Source organism: Microcaecilia unicolor, chromosome 2, assembly GCF_901765095.1.
Source record: "Microcaecilia unicolor chromosome 2, aMicUni1.1, whole genome shotgun sequence".
NCBI classification, from domain to species: domain Eukaryota; kingdom Metazoa; phylum Chordata; class Amphibia; order Gymnophiona; family Siphonopidae; genus Microcaecilia; species Microcaecilia unicolor.
In genome coordinates this window covers 13177017-13199341 of record NC_044032.1, presented here as the reverse complement: position 1 = coordinate 13199341, position 22325 = coordinate 13177017, and the positions used below count along the sequence as shown (strand labels likewise).

At 45.7% G+C, this 22325-nt stretch overlaps 1 protein-coding gene across 2 annotated transcripts in view; it reads right to left on the bottom strand.

Annotated features, from left to right (window-relative positions):
• Positions 1–22325, bottom strand: part of CREB3 (cAMP responsive element binding protein 3) — a 61220-nt gene that overhangs the window by 10369 nt on the left and 28526 nt on the right. For both annotated transcript variants that reach the window (XM_030192772.1, XM_030192773.1), the window contains exon 4: positions 13790–13905. In XM_030192772.1, coding sequence (XP_030048632.1) covers positions 13790–13905 — 116 coding nt within the window. The remainder of the gene's footprint in view (positions 1–13789; positions 13906–22325) is intronic.

The window sequence follows — 22325 nt, the reverse complement described above, 5'->3', positions numbered from 1 at the left end:
ATCACGTGCAGATAATTTTTCCTATAACCTCTAAGACGGATGGCTCATTTGAGTTTATGAGTTTATGTTTTTAGAGAATCTCAAGTTGGATGCGGAAAATACGACATTATTAGGGGCAAGTGGGAGGGAAAACATTTAGGTGCTCATTTTCAAAGCACATAGACTTACAAAGTTACATAAGTAACTATGTGCTTTGAAAATGAGCTTCCTAACGTACCAACCAGCATTGGAAGGTAAAACTATTAAACTTTCTACTACTACTACTACTTAGCATTTCTATAGTGCTGCCAGGGTTACGCAGCGCTGTACAAGTTTAAACGTGGGAAGGACAGTCCCTGCTAAAGAGAGCTTACAATCTAAAGGTAACAAACTATGTAGTCAGTGTAGGTATCATCGATTCATAGTCTGGGAGACTGGCTAGGCTCAACTTTAAAAGGTGATCATGAGAGCAAATATTTGACCTCCTGTGTTCCTACAGTTACACTTTTTGTGCCAGATTTGATCTTATTTCTCTTTGGATGATATGCAAAAAATTGTCCATGCTTTGATATTTTCTCAATGTATATTGGTCTGTCTAGACTACAGCTTCAAACGTGTTGCTTTTTTTTTTTTTTTTTATAAGTATTTTTATTAAGTTTTCAACAAATATAGTACAAGTGCTAATAACAACATAAGTACATAAGTACATAAGTAGTGCCATACTGGGAAAGACCAAAGGTCCATCTAGCCCAGCATCCTGTCACCGACAGTGGCCAATCCAGGTCAAGGGCACCTGGCACGCTCCCCAAACGTAAAAACATTCCAGACAAGTTATACCTAAAAATGCGGAATTTTTCCAAGTCCATTTAATAGCGGTCTATGGACTTGTCCTTTAGGAATCTATCTAACCCCTTTTTAAACTCCGTCAAGCTAACCGCCCGTACCACGTTCTCCGGCAACGAATTCCAGAGTCTAATTACACGTTGGGTGAAGAAAAATTTTCTCCGATTCGTTTTAAACATATATTTCACCTTCTTGCATGTTCCATTCTCCCTCCCCTTCCCTCCCCCCCTGCATATGTTATTGATAATGACCATTATGTCCACATATTGTTGTTTGGGTCCAGTTCGATATCAAGGAGTTACTATTATTTTTGGTGCATCCAAATCCACACCCGCTGTCCGTCTCCATGTCGAATATTTGTCCCATTGTTTATAAAATTGCGTAATCCGTCCTGACTTTATCGCTGTCATTTTAGACATCTGATAAAGATAGTCCATCTTGTGTGTCACCTTTATCACTGGTGGTATCGGGGGGTGCTTCCACGCCGATGCCAATGTAATTTTTCCCGCGACTAGCCACATCGAGGCCAGCCGGTATGTTGCCATTGGGATGTTTGCTGGTTGAAAATGTAGTAGACATGTCTCTGCCTTAAAATCATATGGTTTCCCTATGATTTTTTCTAGCGTTTGGATTAGTTCACGCCAGTAGTTCTGTGCCTTAGGGCATGTCCACCATATGTGAATCATATCACCCTTCTCCTCGCACCCCCTCCAACACCATCCATTGCCTTTCTTATACATTTTTGCTATTTTGTGAGGAGTCATATACCATTGGTAGAGCATTTTATATCCATTTTCTATCAGTGAACTAGAGATAGAAACTCTTAGCATATTCCTCAGTGCCTTATCCCACTTGTTGGTATCATAGCTTATCTTTAGGTCTTTCTCCCACCTTTGGGTGTAATATGTTAATGGATTATTATATGATCCCAATGCTTTATATAGCCGAGATATGCATCCTCTTTGATAACTTCCTCCCATAGCTATCTCTAAGGCGGTATCTTCCATATTCAATTCCTTTTTAGCCCTCCTGTTTATATAATCGTGGATTCTAGTGTAATGATAGTAGTGTGACCCTGGAAGATCATATTCTTCTTGTATTTCTGCAAATGGAATCATAGTCCCTTCTTCCCATAGTTGGTTCAAAGCCTCTAATCCCTTATGTTTCCAAATCCTAAACACATTATCAGCTGTCCCTATAGGACTTCCCATTGCTGTCTGTATCTTCATACGCCTAAAGTGTTTCCTTCCTGGGAAAAATTTTTGCCTTAGAGTATTCCAAGTTTGTAAGGGAAACCGTATTGCCAGTGGCGCCCCTCCTATATATGTTAATAATTGCCTCTGTGTGACCCATAGTATTGTATCTAAGTTCTTCATTCCCATCCAGTATTGTTCTATTTGTATCCATGGCTTTAAAACTTTGGAACCCCATGCCACCAGCACGCGTAATTGGGCTGCTTGATAATATTGGAGGAAATTGGGTACTCCCATGCCCCCCCTGTCTTTATGTTGAAACATGATAGCTGCCCTTACTCTAGGTGGTTTATGTTGCCATATGTAAGCGAATACTTTGCGATGTAAGCGACGAAAAAATTGCCTAGGGATCGGTAGGGGCAGTGCCAAGAATAAGTATAAAATCTTTGGTAAGACTATCATTTTTACTGCTGATATCCGTCCCAGCCATGATAGTTCCAGCCCTTCCCATCTCTCCAATTCCTGGAATAATTCATGAATTTTATGGGGAAAATTTGCCTCAAATAGATCTGTTATTTTGGCTGTTAGATTGATCCCCAAGTATCGCAGTGATCGGGTAACCCAGTGGAACGCATATTTTTGTCTCAGTGACTGTTTTGTCTCTTCAGATAAGCCCACCCCCATTATCTCTGATTTATCCATGTTCACCCGAAATCCCGACAACCGCCCATATTCTTCTAGACTTATCATTACCCCTGTCAATGACTCTTGAGCACGGGTTAATGTAAGCAAAATGTCATCTGCAAACAACATTATTTTGTAAGTTTCCGCCCCTAATGTCAGACCATGTATACCAATATGTTGTCTAATGTTTTGCGCCAACGGTTCTATTGTGAGTGCAAATAGTAATGGGGATAATGCACACCCCTGACGAGTACCCCTCCCTAGGTGTATTAATTCAGTGACCGAGCCATTAATTCGTAGTTTAGCTATGGGATCCGCATATAGTAATGCTAGCCATGACATGAATCGTCCCGATATACCCAGCTGTTCTAGTACTGAGAACATAAATGTCCATCGGACACGATCAAACGCCTTTTCGGCATCTAGTGATAATAGCAGCGTTGGTTGTTTCGTGTCCCCTGCTTCATGAATGAGATGTATCGCTCTCCGTACATTATCAAATGTTTGTCTCCCTTCTATGAACCCAGTTTGGTCAGCGTGGACTAATTTTGACATCACTTGTTGTAATCGGTGGGCTAGGATTTTTGTAAAGATTTTATAGTCTGACCCTAACAGTGAAATTGGTCTGTAAGACCCACACCTCTGTGGATCCTTTCCAGGCTTCAATAATAGTGTTATAGTTGCCAGTCGCCATGAATATGGTAACTCTGGTTGGGCGTCCATTTCGTTAAATACTCGAACCAATACTGGGGCCAACATATTACTATATTTTTTTATAGTATTTGTTTGTATACCCATCTGGGCCCGGGGCCTTCCCATTCGGCAGATTCCGTATGGCCCACTGCACTTCTTCTAGGGTGATTGGATGGGATAATGTCTCTGCTTCCCCTCCTGTCAGTTTGGACAACTTTGTCTCGTTCAGATATTGATGGGTTTCTTGTGGTGTTGCTAAATCCTCAGCCTGATATAATCCCTGGTAGAATTTATGAAAGACATCTTTGATGTCTTCTAATTTAGTGCATACTTTCCCTTCGTCTGCATGAATTGTGTGTATATATGAGTTTAGAGCCCGTTTCTTCAATTTATGTGCTAATAACCTCGATGTTCTGTTGCCAAATTCGAAATGTGTTTGTCTGACCTGTTGTAATTGCTCAGCTACTTCCGCTAGTTGTATTTCTCTCAGAGCCAGTTGTATAGCGTGTATGCGATTTTTATCCTCTTTTGATATTGGTTGCCGCTGAGAATACAAAGTCAAATCCAATAATTCCGCATGTAAGGCTTGTGTTTGAATATTTGTTTGTTTCCTAAGATGTGCTTGTATCGCTATTATTTTTCCCCTAATTACTGCCTTTAGGCCCTCCCATAGTATCTGTGTTGTAACCTCCCCATTATCATTGATAGTTAGATATTCCTTTATCTCTGCTTCTATGCGTGTAACCACTGTAGTGTTTGCTAATAATTCATCTTTAAACCGCCATATTGGGGCCTCTGGGGGTCTCACCACCCATTCCAAGTCTAGAGTAACCGGGGCATGGTCCGACCATGTTCTAGGGTGTATTGATATATCTTCTATTTTTGAGAATATGTTTGGAGGTCCTAGCCACATGTCTATGCGTGATTGTGAGTCATGAACTCCCGAGTAGTATGTGTACCCCCTGGCTTGTGGATGTTGGTGGCGCCAGAGATCTATTAGATGCCATGTTTCCAGGAATTTGTGTAGCTGGGCCCTTTCTGTTTGAGCATATCTTACTCCTTCTGTTGAGTTATCTAGTTTCGGGCATATCGTCAAGTTAAAGTCACCGCCCACTAGCAGTGTGCCCTCTATATTCTTACTCAGTATTTTAGTTACTTCTCTATAGAAGGCTCCTTGACGTTCATTTGGGGCATATATGTTTACTAAGGAAAGTGTCTCCGTCCCTAGTTTCACCACCAAGAGTAAATATCTGCCTTCTCTGTCCCTTTTTATATTCTGTATCTGCCATGGGAATTTGTTAGTCAATATAATCATTACTCCCTTTTTCTTTTTTTCTTTATGATTAGATGCAAAATATGTGTATTGGCCCCTGTTCCCTTGGCAGAGATGTTCCTTAGCTGGTAGCAGGTGTGTCTCCTGTATAAAGGACACATCTGCCTTTAAGCGTTGTGTCTCTTTGAATAAAAGTTGGCGTTTTGTGGGTGTGTTTAGTCCCTTGACATTAAGGGTCATCCATGTTATCTTACTCATCCCCAGGTCTTGTGTAATGTTTTGTAGTTCCAACCCCCTGTCTGAAATCTCATTAGCAACTCCACTGTTATGTTAAATATGGTCATTAAGTTCTCATGTTTACTTCTTCTATCTCCCTTCCCCTCCCCCCTCCCTCTTTTTCCCCTCCCTCCTAGTTGGCACATATGCTTCCCGTGCATTGATGTGCCTTTGGGGAAGAGACCTCACCCCCCTTTTTACTCATACATATAACATAACCCTTCTTTAAAACAATATCAAAACAACTAGTTGTATTATATATCAACCTTAACAAACCTACCACTTCTTATAGGTCAAATGCATGTCTTATAGTAGAGTAAGTCTATCTATTGTTTCCTTGCCTATATGGCTTGTTCTGTGGGCAGTCCTCTTTCTGTTATTTATTGTCCACTGGATTCCTGTACACTTCTCAGCCTGGGGTCCGAGCTCTGTCTCTGAAGGCGTCCTCTACCTTTTGTCACTCTTTGCCATCTCGGTTTGCTCGATTTAGTCGAAGCAGGAGGTTGAGTTGTATTCCCTTCCCCCGCGCTGATGTTGTCAGGCAGTAGTTCTCTTGCTTCTTCCAAGCTTCGTATTTGATGGAGCTTGCCGTCTTTGTAGAAACGTAAGGCAAAGGGATAGCCCCATCGATATCGGATCCCTTCTTTTTGTAGCATTTGTGTGAGAGATTTCAGCTCCATTCTCCTTTTCAGGGTGCAGGCTGCTAAATCTTGATAGCAGTATATCACATTTGAGTCCCATTGAAAGTCTTTTGTCGCTCGAGATGCCTGCATAACTTTTTCTTTTAGCTTAAAATCTGCAAAGCATGCTATTATATCCCGTGGTCTATTTGCTCTTGGTGATCCTAGCGCCCTATGGGCGCGTACAATCTGGATCTCTGTTGATTCCTCAGTAATTTGTAGTGTGGCCAGCAATGCGCTTGCGATCTTTTGCGCCACCTCCTCACAATCAGTATATATTGGGACCTCTGGGAGTCCTCTAAATCTTACATTATTTCTTCTGCTGCGGTTCTCTAAGTCTTCTAATTTGTCCCAGATCTGTTGGACCTCTTGTTTAGAGTCAGCTGTGTGTCTATTTAAACTCTGTATGGCCTCGGCCTGCTCCTCAAGTCTGTCCTCGTTCTCTGCCACGCGAACACCGAGCGCTCCTATTTCTCCTCTTAGGTCTGCGCCCAGTGTCGCGAGATCCGACCGCATGGCCTTCAGGTCCGCTTGTATTTCCTTCACCCAAGCGCCGATATCCCGCAATGTTGTCTCCTCTTGTCCCGGGCCATCCCCAGACTCGAATAAAGATGGAGAGCTATGCTCTTGTTGCTCGTTTGGTGAGTCGGGTGGCCGTTCCGCCGAGGCGTCGCCATTTTTGTTCGCAGCAATGTTTGCATAGGCGAACGCTGACAGATCTACCACGGAGGTTTGTGATAGCATCTTTCCTTGCTTGCCTGATGTTTATTCTTGTTTATCGCTCTGCAGTTCTCGTTTCCCGTTCTTATTTCAGGGTAGTTTTATTATTTTTTGCTCGGGGTTCGTCGGAGCTCTTGGCTTATGCTGCCATCTCCGCTGGTGACGTCACTTCCTCCCCAAACGTGTTGCTTTTTTAACCAAAATTTGATACAGTTACATCATTGAGATCTTTACATGGGCTTCCTATAGCCGCACATGTTGAAATTTAAGCTTTATACTTGATTTTTAAAGCTCTATATGGGAATAGACCATCACATGTGTCTGTGTTAGTACATAGTAACATACAGTAGAACACCAATTATTCAAACATCGATCATCCGGATGTCCAATTATCCGTCTGATAGTAAGGTAAAATTATGTATAATCATACCTGATAATTTTCTTTCCATTAATCATAGCTGATCAATCCATAGACTGGTGGGTTGTGTCCATCTACCAGCAGGTGGAGATAGAGAGCAAACTTTTGCCTCCCTATATGTGGTCATGTGCTGCCGGAAACTCCTCAGTATGTCGATATCAAAGCTCCATCCGCAGGACTCAGCACTTAGAGAATTACACCCACGAAGGGACACTCTGCCCAGCTCACCACCGCCGAAACGGGGGAGGGGAATTAACCCAGCTCATCCCCACACAAGTGGGGGAGGGGAATCCGTCCAGCTCATCCCCGCGGAGCGGGGGAGGGACACCACACCCGCCGATGCGGGGGGATCTGGCTTATCCTGCAACCGCAACCGCGGGAGGAGCTGACTGACCCGAACACCGCCGAAGCGGGAGGGGTACAAAACTGCCCTACAGCCGCACGAAGCGGGAGGGAGTGCCGGCAGAATTATAAGTCTCAATCCAGCCCCGTAAAACGGAGGGGAGAGGAATGCAGCAGCTCACTGTAACACAAACTCGTCTTAACTCTTGAAGAATCCAAGTGAAAAAACTTGAACACGAAGTCTTTCTGAAGTAACTGAAGAGTAAAGTTGAACCTGAAATGCAACCAGAATAAAACAATACAGATATCTGGGAGGGGCTATGGATTGATCAGCTATGATTAATGGAAAGAAAATTATCAGGTATGATTATACATAATTTTACCTTCCATATCATCAAGCTGATCAATCCATAGACTGGTGGGATGTACCGAAGCAGTACTCACCCAGGGCGGGACATAGAAATCCCTGACCGCAACACTGAAGCTCCAAACCGGGCCTCCGCCCGAGCAGCCACAGTCAAGCGGTAATGCTTGGAGAATGTATGGGCCGAAGCCCAAGTTGCCGCCTTGCATATCTCTTCCAAGGAGACGGAACCGGCCTCTGCCATCGAGGCCGCCTGAGCTCTTGTGGAGTGAGCTTTCAGCTGGATAGGCGGCACCTTCCCTGCGGCCACATAAGCCGCTGCAATGGCTTCCTTGACCCATCTTGCCACTGTAGGCTTAGCAGCCTGCAGACCCCTACGAGGACCTGCAAACAGGACAAACAGATGATCCGATTTCCGGAAATCATTGGTCACTTCCAAGTATCTGATGATGACTCGTCTCACATCCAGATATTTAAGAGCAGAGTACTCCTCTGGGTAGTCCTCCCTACGAAAGGAAGGGAGACAGAGCTGCTGATTCACATGGAAGCGAGAAACAATCTTGGGCAGAAAGGAAGGCACTGTGCGAATAGTCACTCCTGCCTCAGTGAACTGCAGAAAAGGCTCTCGACATGAGAGCGCCTGGAGCTCGGAAACTCTTCTGGCTGAAGTGATAGCCACCAAAAAGACTGTTTTCAACGTCAGGTCTTTCAGAGATGCCCTCGACAAGGGTTCAAACGGCGGCTTCTGCAATGCTCTTAGCACCAGGTTGAGATTCCACGCAGGCACCACTGACTGCAGAGGAGGGCGCAGGTGATTAACTCCCTTGAGAAAGCGCACCACATCTGGCTGGGAAGCCAGGGAAGCACCCTTCAGGCGGCCCCTGAAGCAAGCCAGAGCCGCTACCTGGACCTTAAGGGAACTGAGCGACAGGCCTTTGTCCAGACCTTCTTGCAGGAACGCCAACACTGAAGAAATTGGAGCAGTGAAGGGAGAAAGTGAGCCTGCTTCACACCACGCTGCAAAGATACGCCAGACCCTGGCGTAAGCAGTAGAAGTAGAGCGTTTCCTCGCTCTCAGCATAGTGGCGATGACCTTGTCTGAGAAGCCCTTCTTCCTCAGACGCTGCCGCTCAATAGCCAGGCCGTAAGACCAAAGGGGGAGGGATCCTCCATCACCACGGGACCCTGATGTAACAGGCCCCGCTCCACTGGCAGCCGCAGAGGATCGTCGATTGAGAGCCTGATCAAGTCCGCATACCAGGGACGCCTGGGCCAATCCGGACCCACCAGGATTATCCTGCCGGGATGTCTTGCCACCCGGTCTAGGACCCTGCCCAACATGGGCCAGGGTGGGAACACATAGAGAAGCTCTTGTGTCGGCCATTGTTGGAGAATAGCATCTACTCCCAGGGATCGAGGGTCCCGTCCTCTGCTGAAGAAGCGCGGCACTTGGCAATTGGCCGATGACGCCATCAGGTCTAGGCTCGGCTGGCCCCAGCGCTTCGTGATGTCCAAGAACGCCTGAGCAGATAGCTGCCACTCTCCGGGCTCCAAAGTATGGCGACTGAGAAAGTCCGCCTTGACATTCATGACTCCGGCAATGTGGGCCGCTGACAGCTGTTCCAGGTTCGCTTCCGCCCACTGGCATAGACTCATAGCCTCCTTGGCTAGAGGGGCGCTCTTGGTACCTCCCTGGCGGTTGACATAGGCCACAGCCGTGGCATTGTCCGACAGTACCCGTACAGGCTTCAGCACCAGTACCGGGATGAACTCCAAAAGCGCCAACCGAATGGCTCTGAGTTCCAGGAGGTTGATAGACCACTTCGCCTCTGCAGGAGACCAAAGCCCCTGCGCTGTCCTTCCCAAGCAGTGGGCTCCCCAGCCCGACAATGAGGCGTCCGTCGTGACGACAATCCACTCTGGGGTCACCAGAGGCATTCCCGCAGACAACTTGTCTGTCTGCATCCACCAGCTCAGCGCCTTGCGCACTGCTGGATCCAAGGGAAGACGCACCGCATAATCCTCCGACATCGGAGTCCAGCGCCGCAGCAGAGAGTGTCGTAGTGGTCTCATATGAGCCCTGGCCCAGGGCACTACTTCCATCGTGGCCGTCATAGAGCCCAACAGCTGCACATAGTCCCAAGCCCGAAGAGGAGAGGCTACCAGGAACTGGTCCACCTGAGCCTGAAGCTTGACAATCCGATTGTCTGGCAGGAACACTCTGCCCACTTGGGTGTCGAATCGAACTCCCAGATACTCCAGGGACTGAGTCGGGCGCAGCTGGCTCTTCTCCCAGTTGATGATCCATCCCAGGGAGCTCAAAAGAGCAACTACCCGGTCCACAGCTTTGCCGCACTCTGCATAAGAGGGGGCTCGGATCAACCAGTCGTCCAGATAAGGATGGACTTGTACTCCTTCCTTTCGCAGGAAGGCCGCTATGACCACCATTACTTTGGAAAAGGTCCGCGGAGCAGTAGCCAACCCGAACGGGAGGGCTCTGAACTGGAAGTGTCGTCCCAGGACTGCAAAACGCAGAAAGCGTTGATGAGGAGGCCAGATGGGAATATGCAGGTACGCTTCCTTGATGTCCAAGGATGCCAGGTACTCCCCTGCCTTCACTGCCGCTATAACAGAGCGGAGAGTCTCCATGCGAAAGTGCCGCACTTTCAAGGCCCGATTGACCCCTTTGAGGTCGAGGATAGGCCGGACAGAACCTCCTTTCTTTGGTACCACAAAGTAAATGGAGTAACGCCCCTTGCCAAGCTGACTTTCTGGCACCGGAACGACCGCACCCAGGCGGATCAGATTGTCCAAAGTCTGTTGCACTGCCACAGCTTTGACCGGAGACTTGCAGGGAGAGAGTACAAACCCGTCTCTTAAGGGTCGGCAGAACTCTAGCTTGTAGCCGTCTCTGATGACTTCCAGCACCCAAGCGTCTGAAGTTATTGTGGTCCACTCGCCCAGAAACGAGGACAGCCGTCCTCCAATCTGCACTGGGGCGTGGACCAATACCCCGTCATTGGGTACGAGACCCTGGGGGAGGACCGGAGGGAGCACCTCCGGGACGGCGGTCTCTGCGAAAGGAACGCTGCTTGGGGGAGAAATTCCTCTTAAAGGAAGAGGGGGCAGAAGAACCCGACCTGCCCGGGCGGTACCGACGGGCTTCCTGAAACCGTCCTCTGGAGGTACCGGGACGAGCACTAGCCCGAGCCCTGACCTCCGGTAACTTCTTGCCCTTAGACGTGCCGAGATCGGTCACGATTTTGTCCAGCTCGACCCCAAAGAGCAGCTTGCCTTTAAAAGGCAATTTAGCCAGGCGGGATTTAGAGGCGTGGTCAGCAGACCAATGTTTCAGCCAAAGCCACCGCCGCGCAGAGACTGTCTGAGCCATGCCTTTAGCTGAGGCTCTCAAGACATCATACAGCAAGTCTGCCACATAGGCTAAGCCCGATTCCAGGGCTGGCCAATCATCCCTCAAGGAATGATCCGAGGGGGAAGCCCGCTGCACCATAGTCAGGCACGCCCTGGCCACATAGGAGCCGCAAACTGAGGCCTGCAAACTTAAAGCAGCCGCCTCAAAGGACGACCTTAAGGCCGCCTCCAATCTCCTGTCTTGGGCGTCCTTTAGGGCCGTGCCACCTTCCACCGGCAAAGCCGTTTTCTTAGTCACCGCAGTGATTAAAGAATCCACGGTAGGCCACAGATAGGCCTCACGTTCACTCACAGCCAAAGGATAGAGGCGGGACATAGCCCTAGCCACTTTAAGGCTCGCTTCTGGGACATCCCATTGAGCCGAAATTAAGGTGTGCATGGCATCATGCACGTGGAAGGTTCTAGGCGGGCGCTTCGTCCCCAGCATAATGGCAGAGCCAACAGGGGCTGAGGGAGAGACGTCCTCCGGAGAGGAAATCTTCAAAGTGTCCATGGCCTGTAACAACAGGTTGGGCAAATCCTCTGGGCGAAAAAGCCGCGCTGCAGAGGGGTCATCCGCTCCATCCGAGCGGGGATCCGTCTCCTCCAAGGAATCCGCAAAGGACCGTTGGGAGACCTCAGACACGCTGCCCTCATCTACATCGGAGGAGACAAATTCCTCCAAGGCCTGGGAATCAACCCGAGGGCGTTTACCTCTGGGAACCTCAACCTCTTTACCAGACGAGGGAGCGGGGGCAGCGTTGTGCATGAGGAAGGCCTGATGCAGCAGCAAAACAAACTCGGGGGAGAAACCCCCCAGACTGTGTACTTCCGCAGCCTGGGCAACAGCCCTAGGCGCGCTCTCAACCGGCGCTCGCAACAGCGGGGGAGAGGCCTGCTGCGCATCCAAAATGGCGTCCGGCGCGAAACTCCGCGAAGGAGCCGCGCGGGAAGAACGGCTCTTAACTTTAGCCGCTTCTGTGCCGTCGCCCAAATTAAGGGCGTTCATGGCATTAATGTCTCCAACCTCAAGGGCGGCCCAAGAAGAAGCCGTCCGAGCCGCGTGGCCGGCCAAAATGGCGGAGGCGAGGAGCGGGGGATGGGCGTTTATGGCGGGAAAAACCGCCACGCCGGAGGAAGGACCGGGACATTCATCGGTCACGAAACTGCCACCCAACAAGGGCGAATCAGGCTTTAAGACCCCCGCATCCCCTCTAGAAGCGCTCAAGCGACCCGGGGAGCGACCCTTTGCGCCCTCGCCCTCCGACGCCATGTGCCACGAGGAGAAGAATCGGGGAACCCCCGCCCGCTATAAAAAGGTAAAATTACCTGCTGTCCGCTCCGAGTTGTAACGACCTGGTGTCCCAGTGAGTAGCTGCAATAGACGCTTAAATAAACGTCGAAATAAACGCCTTTAAAGACGTTTAAAATTTTTTTTTTTTTTTTTTTTTAACGGAGCCAGCGGGAGGGGGGAGAAAAGGAGGGACCTGGCACCACCAGGTTTGCACTTGCTCAAAAGAGCCCTCAACCCCAGGCACTCAACAAAACCTAAAAATTAGGCTTGGAGGCCTAGCCAGAGCTGCTGCTGCTGTGTGTGACCACCACCTGCTGAGATAGAGAACATACTGAGGAGTTTCCGGCAGCACATGACCACATATAGGGAGGCAAAAGTTTGCTCTCTATCTCCACCTGCTGGTAGATGGACACAACCCACCAGTCTATGGATTGATCAGCTTGATGATATGGAATGTACCTTCCTAGCCAATCCTTGCGGTCCGCGCAGTCTGCTCCAGGAAATGATGTGAATGGGAGCAGGGACACTGCAGAGAAAAGCCCTGCCCTTTCCTGACTCCTACGCAGCAGAAAAAAAGCCCTTTCAGCCTGGATGCAGAACAGAAAACGGCCTTGCTCTTTCAGCTTGTGGGGACGCGGCAGAGAAAACAGCCCTGCTCTTTCAGTTTGCGGGGATGCAGCAGAGAAAACAGCCTTGCTCTTTCAGCTTGTGGGGACGCGGCACAGAAAACAGCCTTGCTCTTTCAGCTTGCGGGGACGTGGCAGAGAAAACAGCCTCGCTCTTTCAGCTTGCGGGGACGTGGCAGAGAAAACAGCCTTGCTCTTTCAGCTTGCGGGGACACGGCAGAGAAAACAGCCTTGCTCTTTCAGCTTGTGGGGACGCGGCAGAGAAAAGCACTGCCCTTTCCTAATTCATATGCAGCAGAAAAATGGAAACAAAGCAGAAGATAGTCCGGATAATCGGAGTTCTACTGTACATAGTAGATGACAGCAGCTAAAGACCTGTATGGTCCAATCCAGTCTGCCCAACAACTTTAGACATGTCAATGTTCTAGTCGACTGATTCAAATTAAGAAGCTTCACCTGCCTGTGACTGCATTTTTCAGGCTTCAATCTTCTTCTAAGAAACTGTTTAGTTTTGCAGTTGCCATTCTCTGTAATTCACTAACAGAAATTAGGTTGGAACTAAATTACTTAGGATTTCATAAGTACTGGCTTTTTAAGAAGTATTTGAATTAAATATCTAGATCATCATTTAGTTATAGTTAAATTTTGTCTAGATAAATGTTACCGTCTATAATTTTGTATGGAAGGATGTGTCCTTGATTCCGGTTTTAATATTGTAAATTGTACTGAGCTACAGGTTGAAACAGTAATCATAAAATTTAATGTTATGTTTCGATATATATGTTATGTTATGTTACTGCTGCCTCCACCTCAGCAGCACATCTGGGAGAAGACGACATCTTGCAACAAAGCAGGATTTATTTTTCTTTCTCATTACAATAGTTTCTGTACAACTCAAGGTGAAATAGAAATCTATTTACTTTAAGAATTATGTGTGAACGTGGGATAGGAAAGAATGCAGAGGCAGTCATACACTTGCTGGGTCCCCCATACCTGCTTTGGGGTCTTGAAGGTAAAGTCTTCCATGCATACGGTGACAGGACAGGGGGACAGAGATTCTTCAGGATAGGTGGTCAAAGACTCCTCTGGACAATCTGGCACCCAGGCTTCTGCGAGAGAGAGAAAGAAAAAGCCCCAGATTTAAATAGCACCATTCCTGCGGCAGTCCACTATTCACCCTCCTCCATTTATCCCTACCCTTTGTTTTCTGTCCAAAAAGCTGTGGAATGCATTGCCAATAGACCTGAAAATAATTTACAATGTAATCAACTTTCCCAAATCACTGAAGACCTCTCTCTTCAACAAGGCATACCACAATGACCCATAATAGGAACTGTAATGCATCACCTCTTACTTGATATCCAAATGTTTTCTCCCTATGCTTATTGCTTAGTTCTTGTAGATCATCTATACTCTGAAATGACGTTCTATTAATCTATCTGTTTAATCTTCCAGGTCATCAATATTCTTTAGGTAATACCAATTGTCTCTTCTACTCTAATGGCGATCCATTATGTTATTCACATAATCTATTATGTCATCCACGTACTTTATTTAATATCAACTGTACCTTTTTACTCTGGAGTGGCAAATGCCATGAAGGAACATTGTAAACCACATTGAGCCTGCAAATAGGTGGGAAAATGTGGGATACAAATGCAGCAAATAATAATAATTCCTAATCCACACCAGAATATTACCTTCTATCCCATGATTTTTTTAATTTCTCAGGAGTCTCTCATGAGGAATTTTGTCAAAAGCTTTCTGAAAATCTAGATATTTATTTATTGCACTTGTATCCCACATTTTTCCACCTATTTGCAGGCTCAATGTGGCTTACAAAGACCTGTTATGGCAGCGCCATGTCAGGATATAGAAATACAGTTGGAATTACAATGAGATCGAAGATAACAAAGAGGCATTAAGCAGACAGTTATAGAGAGGTGTCATTCAAAGTAAGGTGAAGTGGTGAAGATATGCTATATCAACTGGTTCACCTTTATCCATGTTTATTATACTAATGCCCAAAGTATGGGAAATAAGGTTTTAGACCTTGAGTCTGTGATGGAAGAGGCTGATTTGGATTTAGTGGTGGTCACGACATGGATAGGAAGAAAAGGAGGGGGAGTGGCATTATATGGTAAAGATAATATTAAGGCCACACAATTGCAGAACTTACAGGGTAAGGAAGAGGCATTGTATTATGTTCCCTAGTACACCTTCAAGCAAATGGGTGTCGAAAGGCCCCTGGCCTTAAATTACTGTGTAAGTGTACCATAAGCTTCAAACAACACTCTATAATAGCATTTCCTCAGCCAGGCACAATTAGTGAGGGGGGGAATACCCCTAATATTGACTTAACAAATCCCAACCAGTAAGGTCCACCCGTAGCTGTGTGCCCTAATGACCTCAGGAGCTTTCGATTTTTCATATTTGAGGAGAGCTTTATGAGCCCCTGAAACAGAAATAGATCTTTCAGAGATGGCATCAAGAAACTCTCTAACCCACGTTCCCATTTTAAGCCAAAGCTGAGCCACCTCTAGGGAGGCCAAGTAACGTTTGAGTTGACTATAAGCATACCGATGCCCCCACTTGCCACCAAGCTGTCTCTGAAGCTCCTCAAAAGGGAGACGGTGTCCTTCTCCATCCAAAAGATGATTACGCAAAGTCTACCCAGCCTGCTCCCAAGTTCACAAAAACCCTATTATCCATATTGTGATGAGCCCTTCGTAGGCTTGGGCCCACTCCATATAATCTCCGCTCTCCCTGGAGACTCTTTCAGGATGCTGACGACCACTTTAGCCCATTGAGGCTATGCTACAAGTTTTCTGGTCCTCCCTTGTCCACACTGTGGCCAATTCTTTTATCAGTACATTTCTCCTGGGATACCCTTATGTACTGAGGCCCCCTTGTGGAACTTGTCCTGTATCAGAAGCTCATCACTAGGGCTCACAAGAGCTTTGCCTCTAAGAAAGTCTAAAAGACAATTCACCTCAATAGCTGGCTGTAATCCCAGTCTCAATGTTTGGGTTCCTCTTTAAACTCAGGGTGACTTGTTCCTCAGTTACCAGCCTTTCTTAGAATCCTTCTCTGAAGTATCAGCGGGTAACAGGTCACACTTCTGGTACCCTTGATGCTCCCCCTGTCACCTTTCTTGGGAATACAACACTTGTTTCTCGGCTTTAAAAGATATGCAAATTAATCATACCAGATGCAAATCCACTCCATTAGCATCCATGATCCACTCTGTGGGAACAACTTCTTTCCACAAACAGTTCATCCTGTTTCTCCTCAAATGACGTACCGGCTCAGGAAGTCTATTCCAGGCATATGGTGCAGCAAGATAAAAGGAACGGAGTCTGTGTTGGATTACCCAATACACGTCGGTCAAATACAAGCATTCAAAAGATCCAAAGCTGCCTGATCCAACTGAGGTAAAGAAATATTTTCCAAATACACACTGTCTGAAAGTCCTACATCCTCAGGCGTTGCATAGAGTTTGCAATTATAGGCCTGAAAAACCTTACAAATTGCCTGATCCTCAGTGACCCGCTGGCCCCCGTCCTTCACAAGTACCAAGACCCTTTTCGGGACCTCTCTACGAGCAATCAGCCTAGCCAGAAGTTTTCCCCCTTATTACCATTATTTATAGAGTTGATACTTGTAATAGATTATAGATTTTTTCGCTCTGAGGAGCAATAATTTATTCAGCGCTATCTGAAGAGCCAAAACCTGATGACAATGCAGCTCAGAACGCGTCCTGCTAACAATTGATGAGCAATGTGAATGCATTTTTCTAATCTCAACATTTCTCAATCTCGTGTGATACGCACATGACTAGTATAGTTTATAATCTCTTAAAACGGCTTTTGCCACCTCCCAATAAAAAAGGAGGTCAGCTACGTGGGCCCTATCGTGTGTTTTATACTCACTCCACCAACGTAACAGACACTCCAGAAACTTTGTATTGTGGTATAACATCAAGGGAAAGAAAAGAGAGTAGCGTGATCAACAGGACTCTTCCAAAAAATCCCAGGAGACATGATGAAGTAAAAGTCTTAAAGACTTTTACTTCATCATTACGTCTCCTGGGATTTTTTGGAAGAGTCTTGTTGGGATCATACATTTCTTCTGTTTTATACTGTATAATGCTTTCATTGCTCTCTCACAGTTTTCCCATTGTTATTTACTAGACTTCAATTTTGTCTGCTATCCTTGTTCAACTGTGCGTTGTATGATTTCTTTGATCCTGAATAAAAACGGTTTAATCTTAAAGCTTGAGACTGGCATCTCTCATGGAATAGCACAAATATCCCATTTTCCCAGACCCAAAAACTACCAACTTCCCCCCTCCAATCCCCCCAACCCAACAACCCTCTCACTATCCCCTCACCCACAAAACTCACAGTGTCCCCATCCAGGACTGTATGGATCGCCCTCCCTCTTCAACGATAAGCACTACCACTTTAAACCTTATGTCGAAAATGATTTCTCTATAACTGATGACCTAACATATGTTACAATCCAATCTATTACTCAGAAACTTATATGCAATACCATAACGTATTCTTCTCTACTATGTATATACGCACCTTAACGCAATACCATTTGTAATTCTGTTAACCAGAAATGGCAATCGCCACTACGGTAAATGTAAGCCACATTGAGCCTGCAAATTGGTGGGAAAATGTGGGATACAAATGCTACAAATAAATAAATAAATAATCCCCACCCCGCCTACAGAGTGGAGTAAAATGGAAACAACAAACCATCTGAACATGATAGAGCATACTCATTCACCAAGGGGGAAAAGAAAAAAAAAAGACAATCTATAAAAACTAAGAACCCAATTCTCCAATAGCTGAAAGTAAACCAGTCACATGAATAAAATGTTCCAGGGTTGCAGGCTTGCAATGCAGTCGTCAAACGGAAAAAATAAAAAAAAAAAGAAAAAGGAAAATTTGTTACTACCGTACATAGGAGCTAAGCACCAGATGACCCAATAGCTGAAATCATACTGTCCATAGAAATGAATGTTTCAGAGTGCCAGGCCACTTTTTTAATGCAAGGGTAAAATGGCCAATTTTTGTGGTTTTTTTTTAAACTATAATTATCACACATTAATTTTCCTATTAGCAAGGGCTGACACCTATTTTGAAGGCAGTAAGGGCTCACGAACCAATGCTAATCCATGTGCTAATCCATTACAAAAGGGAACTGGGACTTGATATACCGCCTTTCTGAGGTTTTTGCAACTACATCCAAAGCGGTTTACATATATTCAGGTACTTATTTTGTACCAGGGGCAATGGAGGGTTAAGTGACTTGCCCAGAGTTGAACTCAGTTCCCCAGGATCAAAGTCCACTGCACTAACCACTAGGCTAGTCCTCCACTGAACACACCCACTCTCCTCTCACAAATACACCCCCATGCTAAAAATTATTAACTATTTTTTAGCGTGTGGGAAGCGCAGGCCAATTCCAAAAGTACCACGAGACGCCAGAGCACGGTCTGCGGTAAGCAGGTATCGGTGCTTACCACAGCTTAGTAAAAGGGTCCCTTACAATGAATGGTGCCAATAAAAACATCTCCACCCATGTACAATCAGCTTCCACTGTTCTTCATTTTCTCTACAAAAAACTCAAACATAAACCCTCCCACACAATTAACTCAATAACAGAAACAAAAGCAACCCCACTTACACAGCTACACAAACAACTCACATCTCCTCGTAAGCAACCCATCCCAGACACAGATCTTTTGACTACTCTACCCTGAAACCTAGTGTACCTTACCGCCCCTCCATCCTGTGCTACAGTACATAAGCATCCCATCCCATCAGCAAGCCTTTTCGAACCTCTTAGCTATAAAAAAAAAAAAAAAAAGGTATCACCTAGACCAGTGATGGGCAACCTTTTGAGCTTGGTGTGTCAAAATTCACCAAAAAACCGAGCATAACTCGGGTGGTGTGTCACTTCAAGAAAAATCACTGCTACTAGGACCGCCCCCGGGCCCCCCCTACCCGAGATCGCTGCCCACCCGAGGTCGCCGGGCCCCCCCTCCACCCGCTACCGGGCCCGGAACTAACCTTAAAGCCTCCTTTCACGTTGCAACAAGCAGCAGCAGGGCAGACCTCTCCTCCTTCCTTCTGTGCTCTGCCCTCGCGGACGTTACGTCAGGCGAGGTCAGGACACGGAAGGAAGGAGTGGCCTGCCCTGCTGCTGCTTGCTGCGACGTGAAAGGAGGCTTTAAGGTTAGTTTCCGGGAGCGAGGAGGGAGGGCGAACCACACTGCGGCGGCGCCACGTGTCAGTGCTGACACGCGTGTCATAGGTTCGCCATCAGGGACCTAGACCAACGTGGGCTTCTCTACTTCAGCATTAAATCCACTTATTTGAAACCCAGGACCTAATCAGGATAACTTTACAGTGGGAGCAAGAGCTCTACAGAATGCATTATATGCTGCTATGTAGCAAAGCTGGCATTATGCAGCTAAACTGACTTAGAAACAGACTTTGGCTAATTCCATCTTTCAGTGCTGGAACCTGAACCTTGCTAGGCCCAGACTTGCTTGCAGTCAGCAAATATTCTAAAAACTACTCCAAGCACGGCAGAATTCCCCCTCATTAACTGGGGCGATACAACACCTGGACAGACAGCGTGATAACTGCACCCTGTGTACTGAAAGCAGCAAGCAGCGATTACAGCAAACCCGCCATATCTTGCATGTGGCTTATTGTTTTGCTTTTCTAAGTCAAAACATATGAAGTGAACAACCTACTGTTCCACATGAGAAGGGCCATAATGCTCAGGAAAAGGGTATAAAAAGCCTCCATGGAATCATGACTTTATCTGGCAGTTATCAGAACAACAGTCAGGGACACAGCCAGGTCCGAGCAGCCACACTATGAAAACCTCATCTGCTCGTTAAAGGTGGCTGTACTGTTTGCATCTACCGAAGCCTGCTGTTGCCTGAGGTTGGCTCCTACTACAGCTCCAGTGAATCATCCCAGGACAGCCCAACTCCCTAATTGACTCCAATTCTGCACTTCATCTGTCAGGTCGTAGCTAACTTTACCTAGTGCATGGTATTAGGAGTGCTTATCGTTTCAGGCCACAGGGTATACAGAGTGCGTTATCTTTACCTTGCTTTCACAAGTACATAATCACTCATTATTCATCATCAACGTTGAACGGGGAAGACCACAAAATAGGGCGCTACAATAATCCAAATGAGGTAGCACATAACTCTGCAGTACCGTATGAAAATTCTCCAAGAAAAAATTCCGAAGCAGATACACCGATCGCAGTAAAAAAAAAAAAAAAAAAAAAAAAAAAAAGACAATCCTAACCATCAAGGCCACTTGTTGCTTAAAAGACAGCTTAGTATCCAAAAGTACTCCCAAAACTACAAAGCAAAGCAACCACTGGAACAATAAGGTAAACCCTGCAAGTCGACATGGTACACCACATCGAGATAGCCATAAAATCTGTGTCTTCGCCGCCACATTCAAAGACAACCCATTCTCCTACATCCAGGATTGCACCGTCCAAAAATAATTCTGCACCAATGCAACAATAAACTCCACTACAGGAGGAACAGCAAAATAAAATTGCAAATCATCTGCGTAAAGGCAATAATCAACACCTGACACACAGGATGCATGAACAGGCTAAAACAACAAAGATGACAAGCGGGAACCCTGTGGCCACCACAGGCGCCCTCCGAGAAACAGATGAACGCTGAACCACCTGAAAAGACCTGTCTGCCAAAAAAAGACCGAAACCAGTCAACGCATTGCTTGCGATACCGAAAGAGTGAAGACGCTCTACAAAAGCTCATGACTAACAATATCAAATGAAATCGCTACATCTAATGAGATCAACAAAAATCACTTGCCCTGCCCAAAACCAAGGCGGATCTCATCAAGCATTGTAAGCAAAAGAGTTTGTGTATTATGCCTGGAGAGAAAACCAAATGTGACGACATCTTCTCTCGACAAATTGAATATTCTGCATATTCAATTTGTCAAGAGAAGATGTCATCACATTTTCCTTAGACGGCCTTAAACCGAGTCCTTGAAGAAAGACTTTGTGAAACCCGCAGCGTCGGGCACTTCAAGGGGAGGCCTATTAATTGTGAAACGAAAAGACATCATTACGTTATTCAGATAAGTTCACGTTTTGATTCACATTTATGTTTAAGCACTAAAGTGTGGGGTGATAGCACATATAGAAATAAAATGAAAGGGAGACCCGATGAATGAAGTGCTATACCACTTGGCAACGAAATATATTGCCTTTTTACAAAAGAAAGTGGTGTGCTGGCTAAGGGCTCCCTTTATCACATATATATATGTATTTATAAAAAGGTAAAAAAAAAGGCATTTGTGATCTTTCTGCTTGTATTGAACAGCAGATATTTGAACTTGGAGTGTTATTAGCCCGGACTTAAAGCAGATATTGAGTCTTGGTTTTTTGTTTTTGAGCTTTCGTTAGTACCAAAGACTGAGGGATTCGTTTTGAGATTTACATACCACAGCCTTAGTGGAACTAGGAACAATACCATAAAAGAAAACTACTATAATCACCATCCAACTGAATTGTATTCCCAACATTTAAAAAAACTCCAAATATGAGTAGGGCACCGACACCACCTGTTCCCAATCTAAACAACGGAAAAATCAAAAATATCGTAGTCTCCGGTAACATCCACAAGTAAACATATAAACCAGGACCTTAGACACCAAAATATGAACTCAAATCTCATTATATCATTATATCATGTGTACCATACAGGTGAAACGGTGCGTTGGTGATAGCTGAGATTTGAGTTCATATTTTGGTGGCTAAGGTCCTGGCCCAATCTAAACAAGACATCGAAAAAATCAAATCTTGAACAATTTATTTATGTGTTCTTGTGTCCCACTGTGATCCAAAAACAAGTTTCGGTTCAAAGTGGCTTTACAATTTACATTTCAGGTGAAGTTACAAATAGCTTTTTATCATTTTGACATGGATAGGACAAAAGGTCATTATGTATATATCTATAGAATATTTGAGAGTACTCCTAAAAGTCCTAAACAACCAAGTCAGAGGCCATCATATCAACATGCAAATTAAAATCTCCTAAAATCAGTCAGTCAATAAACCCGGTGTAATAACAGCCCCATTAAAAAAAAAAAAGAAATCAAACACAGGGAGGACAATACAACAAGAGAAAATTCTAGAAGCAGATTTCAAGAACAAAAATTCAACAGAAGAGCTCATAACAAAATCATTACACACTCACAACTGCACAGACTCTTTAAATACCACCAACACCCCCCACCCCCATCCCTAGCCTCCTGAAGGTGGAGATAACTGTTGAATCAGAATTCAGCAACCAGGTCTCAGTCACACATAAAACATCAAGTCAAGAGTCAAGCAAAAAGTCATATTCTTATTACACACAGACCGTGCACTGACTAAAACAACACACAAACTCTGCACAACCCCTCCACAGGTAGTATCTAACCCCCCCCCCCAC